This window comes from Rissa tridactyla, chromosome 6 (assembly GCF_028500815.1).
Source record: "Rissa tridactyla isolate bRisTri1 chromosome 6, bRisTri1.patW.cur.20221130, whole genome shotgun sequence".
NCBI classification, from domain to species: Eukaryota; Metazoa; Chordata; class Aves; order Charadriiformes; family Laridae; genus Rissa; species Rissa tridactyla.
Genome location: NC_071471.1, coordinates 57500386 through 57513353, shown reverse-complemented (window position 1 = coordinate 57513353; position 12968 = coordinate 57500386). Strand labels below are relative to the sequence as shown.

General features: G+C 62.9%; 3 protein-coding genes across 4 annotated transcripts; 2 read left to right on the top strand and 1 right to left on the bottom strand.

Annotated features, from left to right (window-relative positions):
- The first annotated feature begins 212 nt into the window (after nucleotides 1–212).
- Nucleotides 213–2867, top strand: PGAM1 (phosphoglycerate mutase 1). The gene is made up of 4 exons (XM_054204754.1): nucleotides 213–472; nucleotides 820–1094; nucleotides 1616–1796; nucleotides 1895–2867. The coding sequence occupies exons 1-4, from the start codon at nucleotides 334–336 to the stop codon at nucleotides 2062–2064; spliced, it is 765 nt and encodes a 254-aa protein (XP_054060729.1). The 5' UTR covers nucleotides 213–333; the 3' UTR covers nucleotides 2065–2867.
- A 588-nt stretch (nucleotides 2868–3455) lies between these two features.
- EXOSC1 (exosome component 1) lies at nucleotides 3456–5923 on the bottom strand. The gene is made up of 8 exons (XM_054204755.1): nucleotides 5823–5923; nucleotides 5438–5553; nucleotides 5201–5275; nucleotides 4464–4552; nucleotides 4201–4234; nucleotides 4021–4071; nucleotides 3840–3924; nucleotides 3456–3718 (listed from the first exon to the last, which is right to left on the bottom strand). Exons 1-8 carry the CDS (start codon nucleotides 5851–5853, stop codon nucleotides 3612–3614), a joined length of 588 nt encoding a protein of 195 aa, XP_054060730.1. The 5' UTR covers nucleotides 5854–5923; the 3' UTR covers nucleotides 3456–3611.
- Nucleotides 5924–6039: 116 nt separating this feature from the next.
- ZDHHC16 (zinc finger DHHC-type palmitoyltransferase 16) lies at nucleotides 6040–12812 on the top strand. 2 transcript variants are annotated; one of them, XM_054204751.1, is made up of 11 exons: nucleotides 6040–6141; nucleotides 8567–8819; nucleotides 9046–9240; nucleotides 9460–9548; nucleotides 9763–9791; nucleotides 10006–10139; nucleotides 10367–10414; nucleotides 11008–11093; nucleotides 11659–11782; nucleotides 11857–11927; nucleotides 12281–12812. In XM_054204751.1, exons 2-11 carry the CDS (start codon nucleotides 8574–8576, stop codon nucleotides 12393–12395), a joined length of 1137 nt encoding a protein of 378 aa, XP_054060726.1. In that variant the 5' UTR covers nucleotides 6040–6141; nucleotides 8567–8573; the 3' UTR covers nucleotides 12396–12812. The 2 variants fall into 2 exon arrangements, with proteins under 2 accessions (XP_054060726.1, XP_054060728.1); XM_054204753.1 differs by lacking the exon at nucleotides 10367–10414.
- Nucleotides 12813–12968: the final 156 nt, after the last annotated feature.

The window sequence follows — 12968 nt, the reverse complement described above, 5'->3', positions numbered from 1 at the left end:
AGCAAGGGAGGCTGTCTGAGATTTCGCTGCATGGGGGAGAAAGCACTGCCGATGCCGCACCCGCATGGAACGGGTGTGATTACGTATAATGCGTATGCATGATGTCACAGTGACGCCATGGCCCTGAAGGTCGCGCCGCCCTTCGCGGCCGCGCCATGCGCTACGTGCGCCTCCGCCCGCCGGCCGCTTTGCGCATGCGCGCCATTCCCGTGCCGCGCGGCGAAGGGCGGGGCGGCGCCGGTAGCGTCAGTCGCGCGCGGCAGCAGCGTGAGGAGAGAGAGAGAGCGTAGAGCACGCGCGCCCCGGCCTCTCCCTCAGCTCCGCTCCTCCGCCATGGCCGCCTACCGGCTCGTCCTCGTCCGCCACGGCGAGAGCGCCTGGAACCTGGAGAACCGCTTCAGCGGGTGGTACGATGCTGATCTCAGCCCCGCCGGTCAGCAAGAGGCGCGGCGCGGCGGCGAGGCCCTACGAGGTACCGGTCACCAGTGAAAAGGAGCGGGGGGCGGGGGTTGGCCGTGAAGGGGGGTGCGGCCGCCTCGGGCCTGATGGGGGTGGTGTGGGGGCTTTGGGGCACTCCGGTGCCGGCTGGTGGTCTCCAGTACCGAGGGGAGAGCCTCTGGTACCTGGGGGGGGGGGCGGGTTCTCCGGTACCGGGCGGGTCCCCGCCGTCTCGCCCTAAGGGCGGGCCGCCGGCGGCGGGGACCCGACCGGTACCGGCGCGGTGAGGCCGCTGCCCTTGGCCCCTCACCGGTTGCGTAAGGCCCAGCATTCACCTCCCCGGTGCCCCCCCCACCCCCTTTTCCCCGTTTTTTTTTTCAGATGCCGGGTACGAGTTCGACATTTGCTTCACCTCGGTACAGAAACGAGCCATCCGTACCCTTTGGACTGTCCTGGATGCCATCGATCAGATGTGGTTACCCGTTATCCGAACCTGGCGCCTGAATGAGAGGCACTATGGGGCCCTCACCGGTTTGAATAAGGCTGAGACGGCGGCAAAGCATGGTGAGGCGCAGGTGAAGATCTGGAGGCGCTCATATGACATCCCTCCGCCACCCATGCAGTCTGATCACCCCTTCTACAGCACCATCAGCAAGGTAAGACCCATTGTTCTTCATCCACCTTGCTGGGAGGCTCCTGAAAGTCATCTTAAGTCCCTACAGCGTGACCTGGCTTTCTCTGCAAGGTCTCCTGTGCCTCTATTGCAGCAGACAGTACTGTTGTGCATGGTGCTGGCTGGCATTGGGCTGAGTTTGTTCTGCTCCCTCCCTGGGGAGTTGAACTCCTGGACCTCTGGGCACTGCATGGACAGATTCAAAGCCAGGGGTGGGGTGGGATGATGGGACATCTCTGTTAATCATTAGTCCCATGACCTATGCATGGATATTTGCTCTGGTCTCTTCACCCAGAGCAAGCAATGTGCAGCTTTCCCCAGGAAGGTCTCACAACCTTGACTTGGGCTGATTGCAGCCTCAAACCTTAAAGGTGCTTCCTTGCTTCCAAGCCCAGCTTTGCCTACACATAGTATGTCCCCAGGCAGAGAATTTGGGGTGGGGGGCCATGCTGCTGCCTTCCCACGCTGCGTTGGGCTGCTGCGTGAGTGTGGCTGTTCCTCCAGGACCGTCGCTATGCTGACCTAACGGAGGACCAGCTGCCGACATGCGAGAGCCTGAAGGACACCATCGCCCGGGCTCTACCTTTCTGGAACGAGGAAATTGTTCCTCAGATCAAAGAGGGAAAGCGAGTCCTTATTGCTGCACATGGCAATAGCCTGCGTGGGATCGTCAAGCACCTGGAAGGTATGTCAGCCCTGTAGGGGTATCATGGGAGTCTCTCTGCTCCCCTGGCTGGCACTGTGTGAGTAGGGCCATGAGTGACATCACCTCTGTGTTTGTAGGTATGTCAGAAGAGGCCATCATGGAGCTGAACCTGCCTACTGGGATCCCTATTGTCTACGAGCTGGACAAGAACCTGAAGCCTGTCAAGCCCATGCAGTTCCTGGGGGATGAGGAGACGGTGCGCAAGGCCATGGAGGCTGTCGCTGCTCAGGGCAAGGTCAAGAAGTGAGGGCGGGCAGCAGGCTAGCACGTAGTAGAGCCCCCCGCCATCCCCCACCCCTCTGTGCACATCCCCCACAGCCGTAGGAACTTGGAGCTGCGGAGCTGGAGCAGCTTCCCAGGATTAGGCCCGTTCCCTCGGGACCAGGCTCCCCTCTGCAGACAGCCTTGGGGGCAAGGGGCCGTGTGCGGAAATCTGGTGTTAAGGGGAGCCCCGGCTCTGCCAGGCAGCAACCACACACCTCTCTGCGCCAAGATCCCAGCCCTTGGGCCCCGTCTGCAGGGGGATGCGCTGAGCAATCCCTCCTTGTGCCAGGCTCCTCCTTTGCTTTGCTTCCCCGGCAGCTCTCGTCACCTGGTTACTGTAGTTTTGTTGCTTGATCTAGTCATCTCGGGGTGCGGGCAGCGACCAAGATGGATACCCCATCCCCTCGTGGGTGCACAGCACAAGGATTGGGATGCGTAGACGCGGAAAGGGTTGTATTTTGGTGCATGCAGTACAGCACCCAAGGGTGGTACCTGCAACTCTGGACCTAGCTCTGCCAGCTCCTGCTTTAATTTATTGCCTTTGGACAAGGGCGAGGGAGGGAGCCTGTTGTCTGGAGGTCTGTGTCTGCCACATACTTCCCCCAAAAAGCCCATCCTGGTCCTGCTGGTCAAGCAGATGCTGTTGTGCCCTATCCCACCTGCCTCTGTCGCTGTGGCCTCCCCTCTGCCGGCACTGTGAGCCTGGGCTTGCACGGGGTCAGTGTAACTGTCCGACCATAGCAGCTGTCTTGTTCCGGTTCAATAAAGTCATGCGCAGTAACGAGATACTGGTGCTTTTCTCTTTCACGTGCTCCTGCGCTGCCTCACCCAGCACCTCGTCTGGGCTCCTGTCACACGCGTGTGAGGCAGCAGTGGCTGCTGGGCGCAGTCGTGGGGGCGCAGAAGGCATTCCGGGGGAAGCAAAGCACAGCTCCCCACTCCCTGCCAGCAGGGTGATGCCCTGCCATTTGTGATTTTAAAGGCTCTGGGTGTGGCACACCCCTGTCCCCAGAGGGAGGCAGGGCACATGTGGCCAGAGGAGATGCGACACCCTGGGGCTGAGCACAGCCAGAGCCTGCACCCGTTATCAGTGCAGGGAGCCAAACTGTGCTTGATATGGATGTGGGGAAATGAGCCTGGTGAGGCTGGAGCCAGCACCACCCAACCGCAAACCAGAGCTCTGTGCCGTTGGCCTCGCTGTAGCCAAGGCCCAGGGCTGTTCCCCTTCCCCAGCAGCGGGCTGGGAACACGTGCTTCCTCCCAGCTGCAGCGCTGGGGAAGCTGTCCCCTCCACGGCCCCGCTACAGGAACCGGACCAGCAGGCTGTGGGCAGCCCCAGCCTCCCCTCTGGGCTGTAACAGCAGAGCGCAGAGCTCTCAAAAAATATTTATTATCCACAAATAGAAAAATCCATCCTGCCAACGAAGGCCTGTCCAGCTGCTCCGGCCTCTTGCATGTGTGGAGGTGGCTGGAGCCCAGCGGCTAGCTCTGGCCCCGCAGCCCCCAGTCCCTCGCCCCGCAGGGTCCCTGCTAGGTCTGCAGGAACTGGGGCTGCACGCGGGCCACCTTTCGGAAGTCCTTGGTGTGCGTCCGCGGGCACTGCATCTCACACCAGCTGATGGGCACCATCTGCACTCCTGGGGACACCACCCATCAGGGGAGCCCCCTTCCCAAAATCGCACTCCTCCATGTGGAAAGGGAGGAGGCCACATCAGCTGCCCCTCTGGCAGGGATGAGGCAGACCGCTCCAAGCCCTACCTGCCTCGCTGCGTGCCACCACCACCCCCAGCTCGTTCTCTGCCGTGCTCAGCAGGTAGTTGGACTGTGCATCCCCCAGCGAGATCTGGTTGGACTGGAGTTAAGGGAAAGGTCTCCCTGAGGGGACTCAAGCAAAACCGCTGCCCCCCATGGGTCCTCCCAGTGCGAGGGGAAAGGATACGACTTTGGCCAGGACTATGTCACCGGGGCGGAAACTCTTGTACACTTCTACCTGCACAGGAGAGAGGAAGGAAAACCGCACAGTGTGTCGGGGTGCTCGTCAGAGGAGGGACAAGTGTCCCCCACCAGCAGAAAGCGGGGGTGGCTGCGGTAGCAGAGTCACTGGCAGCGCCTCACTGACCTTATCTTTCTCTGTGGCTCGAATATCTTCTCTCCTGAAAAAGGAGACGGAGGGATCTGAGTGAAGGCAACTCTCCAGCCCACAGCAGGAGGTGCCCCGGCCTCCCTGGGTGCCTGCCAGGACATGCTGGACACCTGCCCGGTGCTTGGGGCAGAGCTCCTGTCGGAGCAGCCGGCTGTGCCACCCAGAAAAGCCTTCCTCCCCCCCTTGAGGATGGGGCGCTTGGGTACCCCATCCTGCAGGCAATCCAGCCCTCTCCCTACCGTATGGTCCCTCGGAAGGTGGACTTCAGTGGCGTGGAGCCGACGTACAGGATGTGCACTTTGGCAAAGCGGGAATTAATGCTGCAAACCTGCGCGGGGGAAAAGGGGAATCGGTGCCAATACAGCCCGGCTCACACCCCAGCGCTTCCCGCTCCGGGCAGGGAAAGGGCAAGGTGCAGGCAGGGCTGTATGCGGGGAGCTCATGTCTCTCTCAGCCTCCTCCTTGTCACCAAAGAAGGGGCAGCAGAGGTGGGACACCTGGCAGTGAGCCAGGCGATGAAGATGACACTTGTGCAACTCAAGACCCACAAAAAAGGCCGAGACCTGCTGTGACCCCAGTCCCTCTCCCACCATCAGAAAACTAATCCCCGCTCCGTGCCACCCTTCCTCTGAGCTGCCCCAGGCACTGCCCTTCCCACACCCTGCCTCAAAAAGAGTTCTGGAAGGGAGAGCAAAGGAAAACCTCCCCCTCGGCCCACCCCAGCCTGGGGAAGGCAGCAAGGGCAGGCAATGTCGAGAGCAGGTGTCCCCCATGCTGATATTTGGCGGCTTTGTGAGCGAGGGACCCAAAGGACCACGGGGCTGCTCTGCCCTGCTAGGAGTCGTGCGGAGAGTATCAACGGCCTCCTCATCAGCTCGTCACACCCCACACACGCACGGGGAGAAAGGTCAGCGGGGGCAGAGAACACAAAGGCTGAGAAGTCTGCCATAGATCCTGGTGCACCCGCGTGCCTTACCTTGCATGTCACCACAGCCCCCACGTCGGGCAGGAGCTGGGACTCGGCATCTCTCACCACCGACACGACGGGCAGCTGCGGGGCAGCAGAGGGGAGGGTCAGCTCGGGGCACGGCCTGCTGCAGGATCACAGCGGGCACCATCGGAGCCCAGTTCCCCCACCGGGAAGGGGCTGCACAGCCCCAGCGCCCGGCAGCCGGCCCCGGGGAAGGGCAGTGCGCGCCACGTCCGTCCTCACCCCGCTGTCCTCGCTCCTCTTCTCCAGGCAGCCGGCCAGCGAGGAGAAGATGAAGCCGTGCCGGGTGTACGTCCCGCTGCCAGCCGTGGCCTCCTCCGCGCTGCACAGCCGCTCGCCTAAAACACGGGGGCTGACGCTGCCAGGGCGCCCGACGTCCCCATCCCGCTTCAGGGCTCCCGGGCTCCGCTCCCGGCCGGCCCAACGCGGCGGGGCAGCGCCCCACGGCCCCGGGTCGGCCCTTTCCCGCACCCCCCGGGGCAACCCCCCCTCCCTCGGCTCCGGGCCAGCCCCTCCCATACTCCGCGCCCGGGCCACTCTTTCCCCTACCCCGGGAAACCCCCGCTTCTCCCCGGCCACCCCGCCGCCACCTCCTCCCCTCGCTCACCGGGGACGCAGTACCGAGCGGGAGGCGCCATCTTCGCTGCTAGGAGTGCGCTCGCAGAAAGCCCTCATCCTATTGGTCCTCGGCAGCCAGGCCGCGCTGTAAGCAGCACGACAATTGGTTCTTCCCTACCCGGGGCGGAGTGTGGGCGCGCTGCCTGCTGGGAGTTGTAGTCCAGCGCCAGCGGAAGGCGCTTCCCGGCATACTCTGCGCGGGCGGCGCGCAGGCGCAGTGCGCGGGGCGGCGGGCGGTGCCCGTGGGGGCCGTGAGAGCGGCGGGACGCCGGGCATGGAGGCGGCGGGCGGCGGGGTGCGGGCGGCAGGTCGGCGGCGTCGGAGGACGGGGCTGTTGCTGCGGGGTGCCGTGGGCTTGGGATGGACCGTGGACCGCCATGGGGTTGGGGGTGCTGTGGGGCTGGGAGGCGATGGGGGGGATGCTGTGGGCCTCGAGGGGCTGGGGGGTGATGGGGGCATAGTGTGGGGCTGGAGGGGCTGGGAGGCGATGGGGGGATGCTGTGGGGCTGGAGAGGCTGGGAGGCGATGGGGGGATGCTGTGGGGCTGGAGAGACTGGAGGGCTGCTGTGGGGCTGGAGAGGCTGGGAGGCGATGGGGGGATTCTGTGGGGCTGGAGAGGCTGGGGGTGCTGTGGTCCTGGGGGTGCTATGGGGCGGGGTGGCAATGACTGGGGGGGATGCTGTGGGCTTGGAGGGGCTGGGGGTGCTGTGAGGCTGGGGATCCCGGGTGTTACGGGTCTGGGTGCAGTGGGGGCTGAGGGCTTTTTGCTGTTGGTATGGGCAGCCTTTGTTTGATGGGGCTGGGTGGCAGAGAGTGTCTTGGTGCTGTGGAACTGGGTGCTACTGAACTGGTGAGCTGGGCATTGTCGAGCCGGGCGTCACTGGAGGGTGTCACAGGGCTGAATCTGGGTGACTGGGGCCTGGCAGGAGCAGGGCTCTGGCTGTGGCAGGGCCAAATCTAAGGTTCCCCCCTGCCATGATGTTGCCTGTGGTCTTGGCTGTGCTGGCGGTTGCTGTCCCATCCCATCCCCATGGGCTCAGTGCCCCGCTGGGCTGTGGGAGGGCTGTGGGCCGCGTGAGGGCTGGAGCCCCAGTGCCTGACTGGGCCAGGGAGGGTGCATGGCTCTGCTGGAGCCTCATCCCTGTGGCTGTGCTGCTGCCTGCAGGCAGGTGTCTGGGGGCAGAGGGGGTCCTGCCCTGTTCCCGGCAGCATGGACAGGCTCGCTGCCTGCCCTGTTGGCTCCTGGCTCAGCAGCTGCCAGCTGTCATAGGCGAGGAAGCCTCTTTGATCAGAGCTGGCAGCCTCAGGGAGGGGAGAGCCAGCTGGGTGGGGAGGTGCTCTGTGTTTGGAGATGACCCCAAGACTTGCTGCTGGCTGCAGCATTTTGTCTCTGACCACACTGACAGCATGGGGACGGGTGCCACCCAAAGGCTGCACAGCAGGAAGTTGTTATTCTGCTTCGTACCTGATGTGTTTCAGAGGAAAACCCTTGGCAGAGCGAAGGGGAAATGTGGGGAAGGGGGTGGCACTGGGGTTTGCATATCCCACCTTCCCCTTGCCAAGGTACAGGACACCTGGGCAGGAGCCATGCCTGTGATGGGTGGACTGGTGCGTCTGGTCTCCTTGTGTCCAGCTGCTCCCAGCCTTCAGATCAGCCCCACGCTCGTCTGGCAGGGCAGAGGGGAACCCCTGGCTCTTTGGCCAGCCCATCCAGATGCTGCAGCTCCTGCCTTTACCCTCCCTGCTGCTGCCTGAGGGCTGTGCAGTGGGTACAGCAGCACAGGGAGCCGGTCCCCACTGGAGGGACTCTGTGGTGTGGCACCGCTGCCTGGCACCGTGCCGAGGCGAGCGCTTGGCCCCAGCTCAGAACGTGCCTTGGCAGGACCCCGGGGCAGCCTCGCTTCTTAATATTGATGGGCACTGCCTGCACGGAGGCCTGGGGGCCCCAGCCCTGCAGATCGTTTTCCCAGCTGCTGGGCCGGCTCGGGTTCCTCCTCACTCCCAGTGCAGCTCTTGGGTGGGATGAGGCACTCAGCAGGCAGGGGAGCCTGGGGCTGCCCCGGGCTGCTCCTTCGCTGGTGTGTGGAATTGTCTGAGGTGAATCCAGGCGAAGGGAAGGAGGAAGTGTTGGGACTTTGAGAGTGGGGCTGTAAGGTTGGGAAAGGTGCAGGGTGGCCTCTGCAGGTTGGTCCAGAGGTTGAGGTGAGGGGAAGTATCCAGGCCCCAGTTTTTGGGAGTGAGGAGAAGGGACTAGGGGAGGAGGGGTAATCCTGGCCCGGCTCCTCCACATGCATCTTCTGTGGGTTCCCCTGTACCTGTTGGGAAGGTCTGTGTCTGGGATCATGCCTGGAACTGGCCCAGCATCCAGGATGCTTATGTCTTCTCTGGTTTCCTCTGAGTCAGACTCTCCGTGTCGCTCCCCCGGCCCCCTCCCTGCCAGGAAAGACGAGATGGGACCAGAGAGCACCTGAGCCCAGACGCCAAGGGGCCTGTGCCCCCTGCTCCATGCAGAGCTGTCCTAGCGACAGTGGCCACATGGCCTCCAGGAGTCTGGGCTCAGCTCCCCTTGCTCTGCATCCTTGTGGAGGGCGAAGGAGAGGTCCCAGCCCTGCTGTGCAGGCAGGCATCTGGCAGAGTTGGTGCAGGGAGCTGCACAACTGGTATCAGCACATCTTGGAGGGGAGACCCTTCCTGAGGGACAGCCAGCCCACACTGAGCTCCTCTTCTCCCTAGGCGTGGCATGGCAGGGATGAGGAGCCGGCAGCGGATGTTTGCAGCGGTGATGCGCCTGCTCCTCAAGTGCCTGCGGCTGGGCCGGCGGCGGCGGTTTAAGCTGGTGCGGCAGGCGGAGCAGCTGTGGCAGTACGGGCACCTCTGCCTCCGCTCGTTGCTCTACAACTCCTTCACCAACGGCGACGTGGTGCTTGACTCCCTCTTTGAACCCGTCTACTGGCTGGTGGACCACGTCACCCGGTGGTTCGGTGTGGTGAGTACCCTCACTGGGCAGGGGACACCTGGCTCTGGGGGCTGGGGTGAGTGTGCTGCCGGGACAACTGAGTCTCAGGGCCGCCTGTGCTCTAGGCAGGAAGGGAGTGGGGACCTCAGCCTGTGGTTCAGCTTGTTTTCCTGTGCCTCTATCCTGCCTGTACCTCTGCCCAGGCAGCGAGGGGCAGGTGCTGCCTGCTCTGGTGACCCAGGCCCCTTTCCTGTAGGTGTTTGTGGCACTGGTGATCGGGCTGACGAGCTCCATTGTGGCCATTGTGTACATCTGCCTGCTGCCCCTCATCCTGCAGACCTACACACCCGCCTGGATCTGCTGGCACCTCGCCTACGGACACTGGAACCTCATCATGATTGTCTTCCACTACTACATGGCCATCACCACCTCACCCGGGCACCCACCGCAGGTGAGGCACCGACCGGCAGTGCAGCCTCTCCCAGCTGGGCACTGGGGACAGCTGAATCAGCCTGGTGGCATCATTGCAGGATGCCTCCTCCAGATCAGGGCAGCTAGGCTGGGCAGTGCAAGGAGGGGAGGTGGGGGGTCACAGGGGAGGTGAGGACTGTGGGGAGCAGGGGACGGCTGCAGGGCTTGGGTGCACCAATCTCTTCTGACCTGTGTGCAGGCCAAGGACGATCTCACCGGCGTCTCCATCTGCAGGAAATGTATTGCCCCCAAGCCAGCTCGTACCCACCACTGCAGCATCTGTAACAGGTAGGGCTCCCTCCCTCTGCCCCACTGCACTGGGGGCACTCTCCGGCACTCCTCTCCTTGCCCCCTGCCATGCTGCGAGACCAGGGTCCCTTCCCCTCTGCTCTGCCGGCTTCTTGCCTCATCTCTCACACAGCCCGCAGGGCTGGGGGGCCTGCCTGCCCCCTCCCAAACACGGTGCTTGCACTGACATTGGCAATGCTCTCCTCCCTCCCAGGTGTGTGCTGAAGATGGACCACCACTGCCGTATCCTTCTGCAGTACTAACCCGTGGCACTGTCCTCAGGGGGGTAGAGCTGGCTCTGCTTCCCTCTTCTCACCCTGCCCTCCCTACTGCTCTCCCGGCTCAGCCGGCACAGGGAGGGGTTGCTGGGGGCCAGGCCCAGAAGACTGCCCTGGTCCCTGGGGTGGGTTTGGACCCGTGGTCTGTCATGGTTACATACCTTTAACTCCAGAGGCAGCCTGGCTAAACAACTGTGTGGGACACTACAACCATCGCTACTTCTTCTCCTTCTGCCTGTTCATGACCATGGGCTGCATCTACTGTAGCATCAGCGGCTGGGAGATGTTCCGGGACGCCTACGCAGCCATCGAGGTGAGCAGGCAGGCTCCAGCTCTCGCCCTGCCGTGCACTGAGGTTGCCTGGGCTCCCCAGGCTGAGCTTGCAGAAGAAGGCTGGGCCAGCACTGGCCTTGTAGTGACTTCGCTTCCCCTCTCCCTCCTCCTGCGAGGCCCCCAGCTGCCCTGGTCCTGCAGGGGGGGAGGGGGAAGGGCCCCCTCCTCTGAGACACGTAACTGGTGCCCTGTTTTCCATCCCCCTAGAGAATGAAACTGCTTGAGAAGGAGAGACTGGAGGTGGCTGCCAACCAGGTGGGACATCGCTGCCCGCCAGCTGCTCCAAGCAGTGTGGAGCAGAGCTGCCCTGCAGGCTGGGTCCTGCTTGGGGCCTGGCTCTCAAGGAGCACCCTACAGCCAGAACCAGCCCCCGTGTTCATCTCGTGTCAGAGATCTGGGGCTGGCCGGGCAGCTCTGCTACGGGCACTGCCTCCAACAGCTTGGGGTCTGCTTCCCTGCGCACCCAGCTTCCAGAGGCTTTGGCTGGTGGCAGCTGCTTGGCATGTGCTGCTCAGGCCCTGCTCTCCTGGGGAAGCTGCAGCAGTGCATACACATCTCACCATGAGCATCAGCTGCGGTGTGGTGTCCTGACCAGTCCCACGGCTGTTCCCTGCCCCTTTACCTCCAGCCCACTGCTTCTCACCCGTGTGCCCGCTCTCAGGTGTCTGTCTGTCTCGTGGCTGTCTCAGGCTGCCTCCCCATCACCCTGGCTGTTGTGTTGGTTCTAGGCACGGTCCTTTCTAGCTGTCCGAGCTCTGCATCAGTGAGGGGTGCAGCAGTCCCCCTGTCTGACTCTAAGCTATAAAGCAGCTTCAGTAATTCTGCCTCCCTCTCTGGTCCTTTTTCAGACGTACTACCAGACTCCGCCGCCCACCTTCTCCTTCCACCAGCGAGCTTTCCACAAGAGCGTGGTCTACCTCTGGGTCCTGTGCAGGTAAGGGGGCCCAGGGGCTGGGAGCAAGGGTTCTGGGGGAAGCTCAGTCTCTACCTCCCCAGGGCTAGGCTAGCTTGCTTTAGCACAGGTGTCCCTGCCCTGCCAGCTCTTCGGCCCCTGAGGAGGGACTTTGGCTCTCTGTCACAGGGGATTAGATGAGCTGACCCACCTACGCAGTTGTGGGTCATAGAATGGTTAGAGTTGGAAGGGACCTTAAAGATCATCTAGTTCCAAGCCCCCTGCCATGGGCAGGGACACCTCCCACTAGACCAGGCTGCTCAAAGCCCCATCCAGCCTGGCCTTGAACACCTCCAGGGATGGGGCATCCACAGCTTCCCTGGGCAACCTGTTCCAGTGCCTCACTACCCTCAGAGTCAAAAATTTCTTCCTAATATCTAGTCTAGATCTACCCTCTTCCAGTTTGAAACCATTGCCCCTCATCCTACTGCTATGTGCCCTTGTAGAAAGTCCCGCTCCAGGTCCAGAGAGGCAGCCTCAGCGCCTGGCAGTTGTGGTACTAGGGAAGGAAGGCCTGCGTGCAACCCACTGTCCCTTCTGTCCCCAGCTCGGTTGCATTGGCCCTGGGCGCCCTCACGCTGTGGCACGCTGCCCTCATCACCCGCGGGGAAACCAGCATCGAGCGGCACATCAACAAGAAGGAGAGGCAGAGACTGCAGAAGAAAGGCAAGGTGAGCACAGCCCACAGAGGGGGGGAGCTGCCCAGGGCAGAACCAGACGTGATGTGCATCTCTCTGGCCTGCAGGTCTTCAGGAACCCCTACAGTTACGGTGGCTGGGATAACTGGAAGGTGTTCCTGGGCGTGGATGTGCCAAGGTAAAGCCCTGGGGCAGCCCCTGCCCAGGAAGGTGGTAGCAGGGGTGCTGGGACACTGGTGCTCCCCTTGAGCAACTGGGGCAGAGGAAGACAGTGAGCATCCCACGCTGCGTGCTGCTCCGTGCTCTGCAAGGCACAGAGAACCTGGGCATCAGCTGCCTTGTGGCTCCTCAGCCCTGCCCTGTGGCAAGCTCTGACCTACCCAGTACCTCTTTGCCAAGATAGTCCCAGCTGAAGAGCTGGGCCATCGTGGCAGCTGAGGGACATGGGTTCATAGCCCTGGCTTGGCTCTGCAGAGCTGAGAAACGCCGAGACTTCAGCTTTTTGCTGTGGCCTCATTCCTCTCCCCACAGGCACTGGCTGACCCGCGTCCTGCTGCCCTCTCCTCACCTGCCCCACGGGACGGGCCTGAGCTGGGACCTGCCTCCCTGCGTGACCAAACAGCGTGCGCCGCTCCTGGCCATCTGAAGCCGCTCCTGGCCATCTGAAGCCCGGGTGCTGCAGAGGTCCCTCCCCACAGACAGGGGAGGGCACAGGGGACCTGCTCCGCCACCACAGCTCACGTTGGCCCAAGTGCCTGGCAGAAGGCAGGTGCTGGCACGCATCGCTGACTGGAGCCAGAGCCACAGGAAACTGTTTGGATAGTGTCAGTGCCCGGACGCCTGCTTTGGCTCCTTGGGGGCTGCAGGCAGTCCCGCGGGAAAGGCAGCAGAGCTGCTGCTCCCTGCTCGAGCTGAAGGTGTTGCCCTCACGAGCACAGGTACAGCCCAGCATGCAGCCTGGCTGGCTCTCCGGCAGGGCTGGGCACAGAGGATGGCACCCCTGCCCCTAGGCACTCCCTAGGGAGCCTTTTTAAGACCATCCAATAAATATTTCTTTTTTTAAGGGAGTGTGTCTCTTTTCCCTGGTGGGAGGCACAGATTTCTGGCCACAAGAGGGACCCCTGTGATTCTTGAATGTGGCAGGAGGAGTAAGGGCCCGTAACCAGCAGCACCTTTAGCTACTCAACATTGGCAAGCGCACTGGGATGCCAGCCTGAGC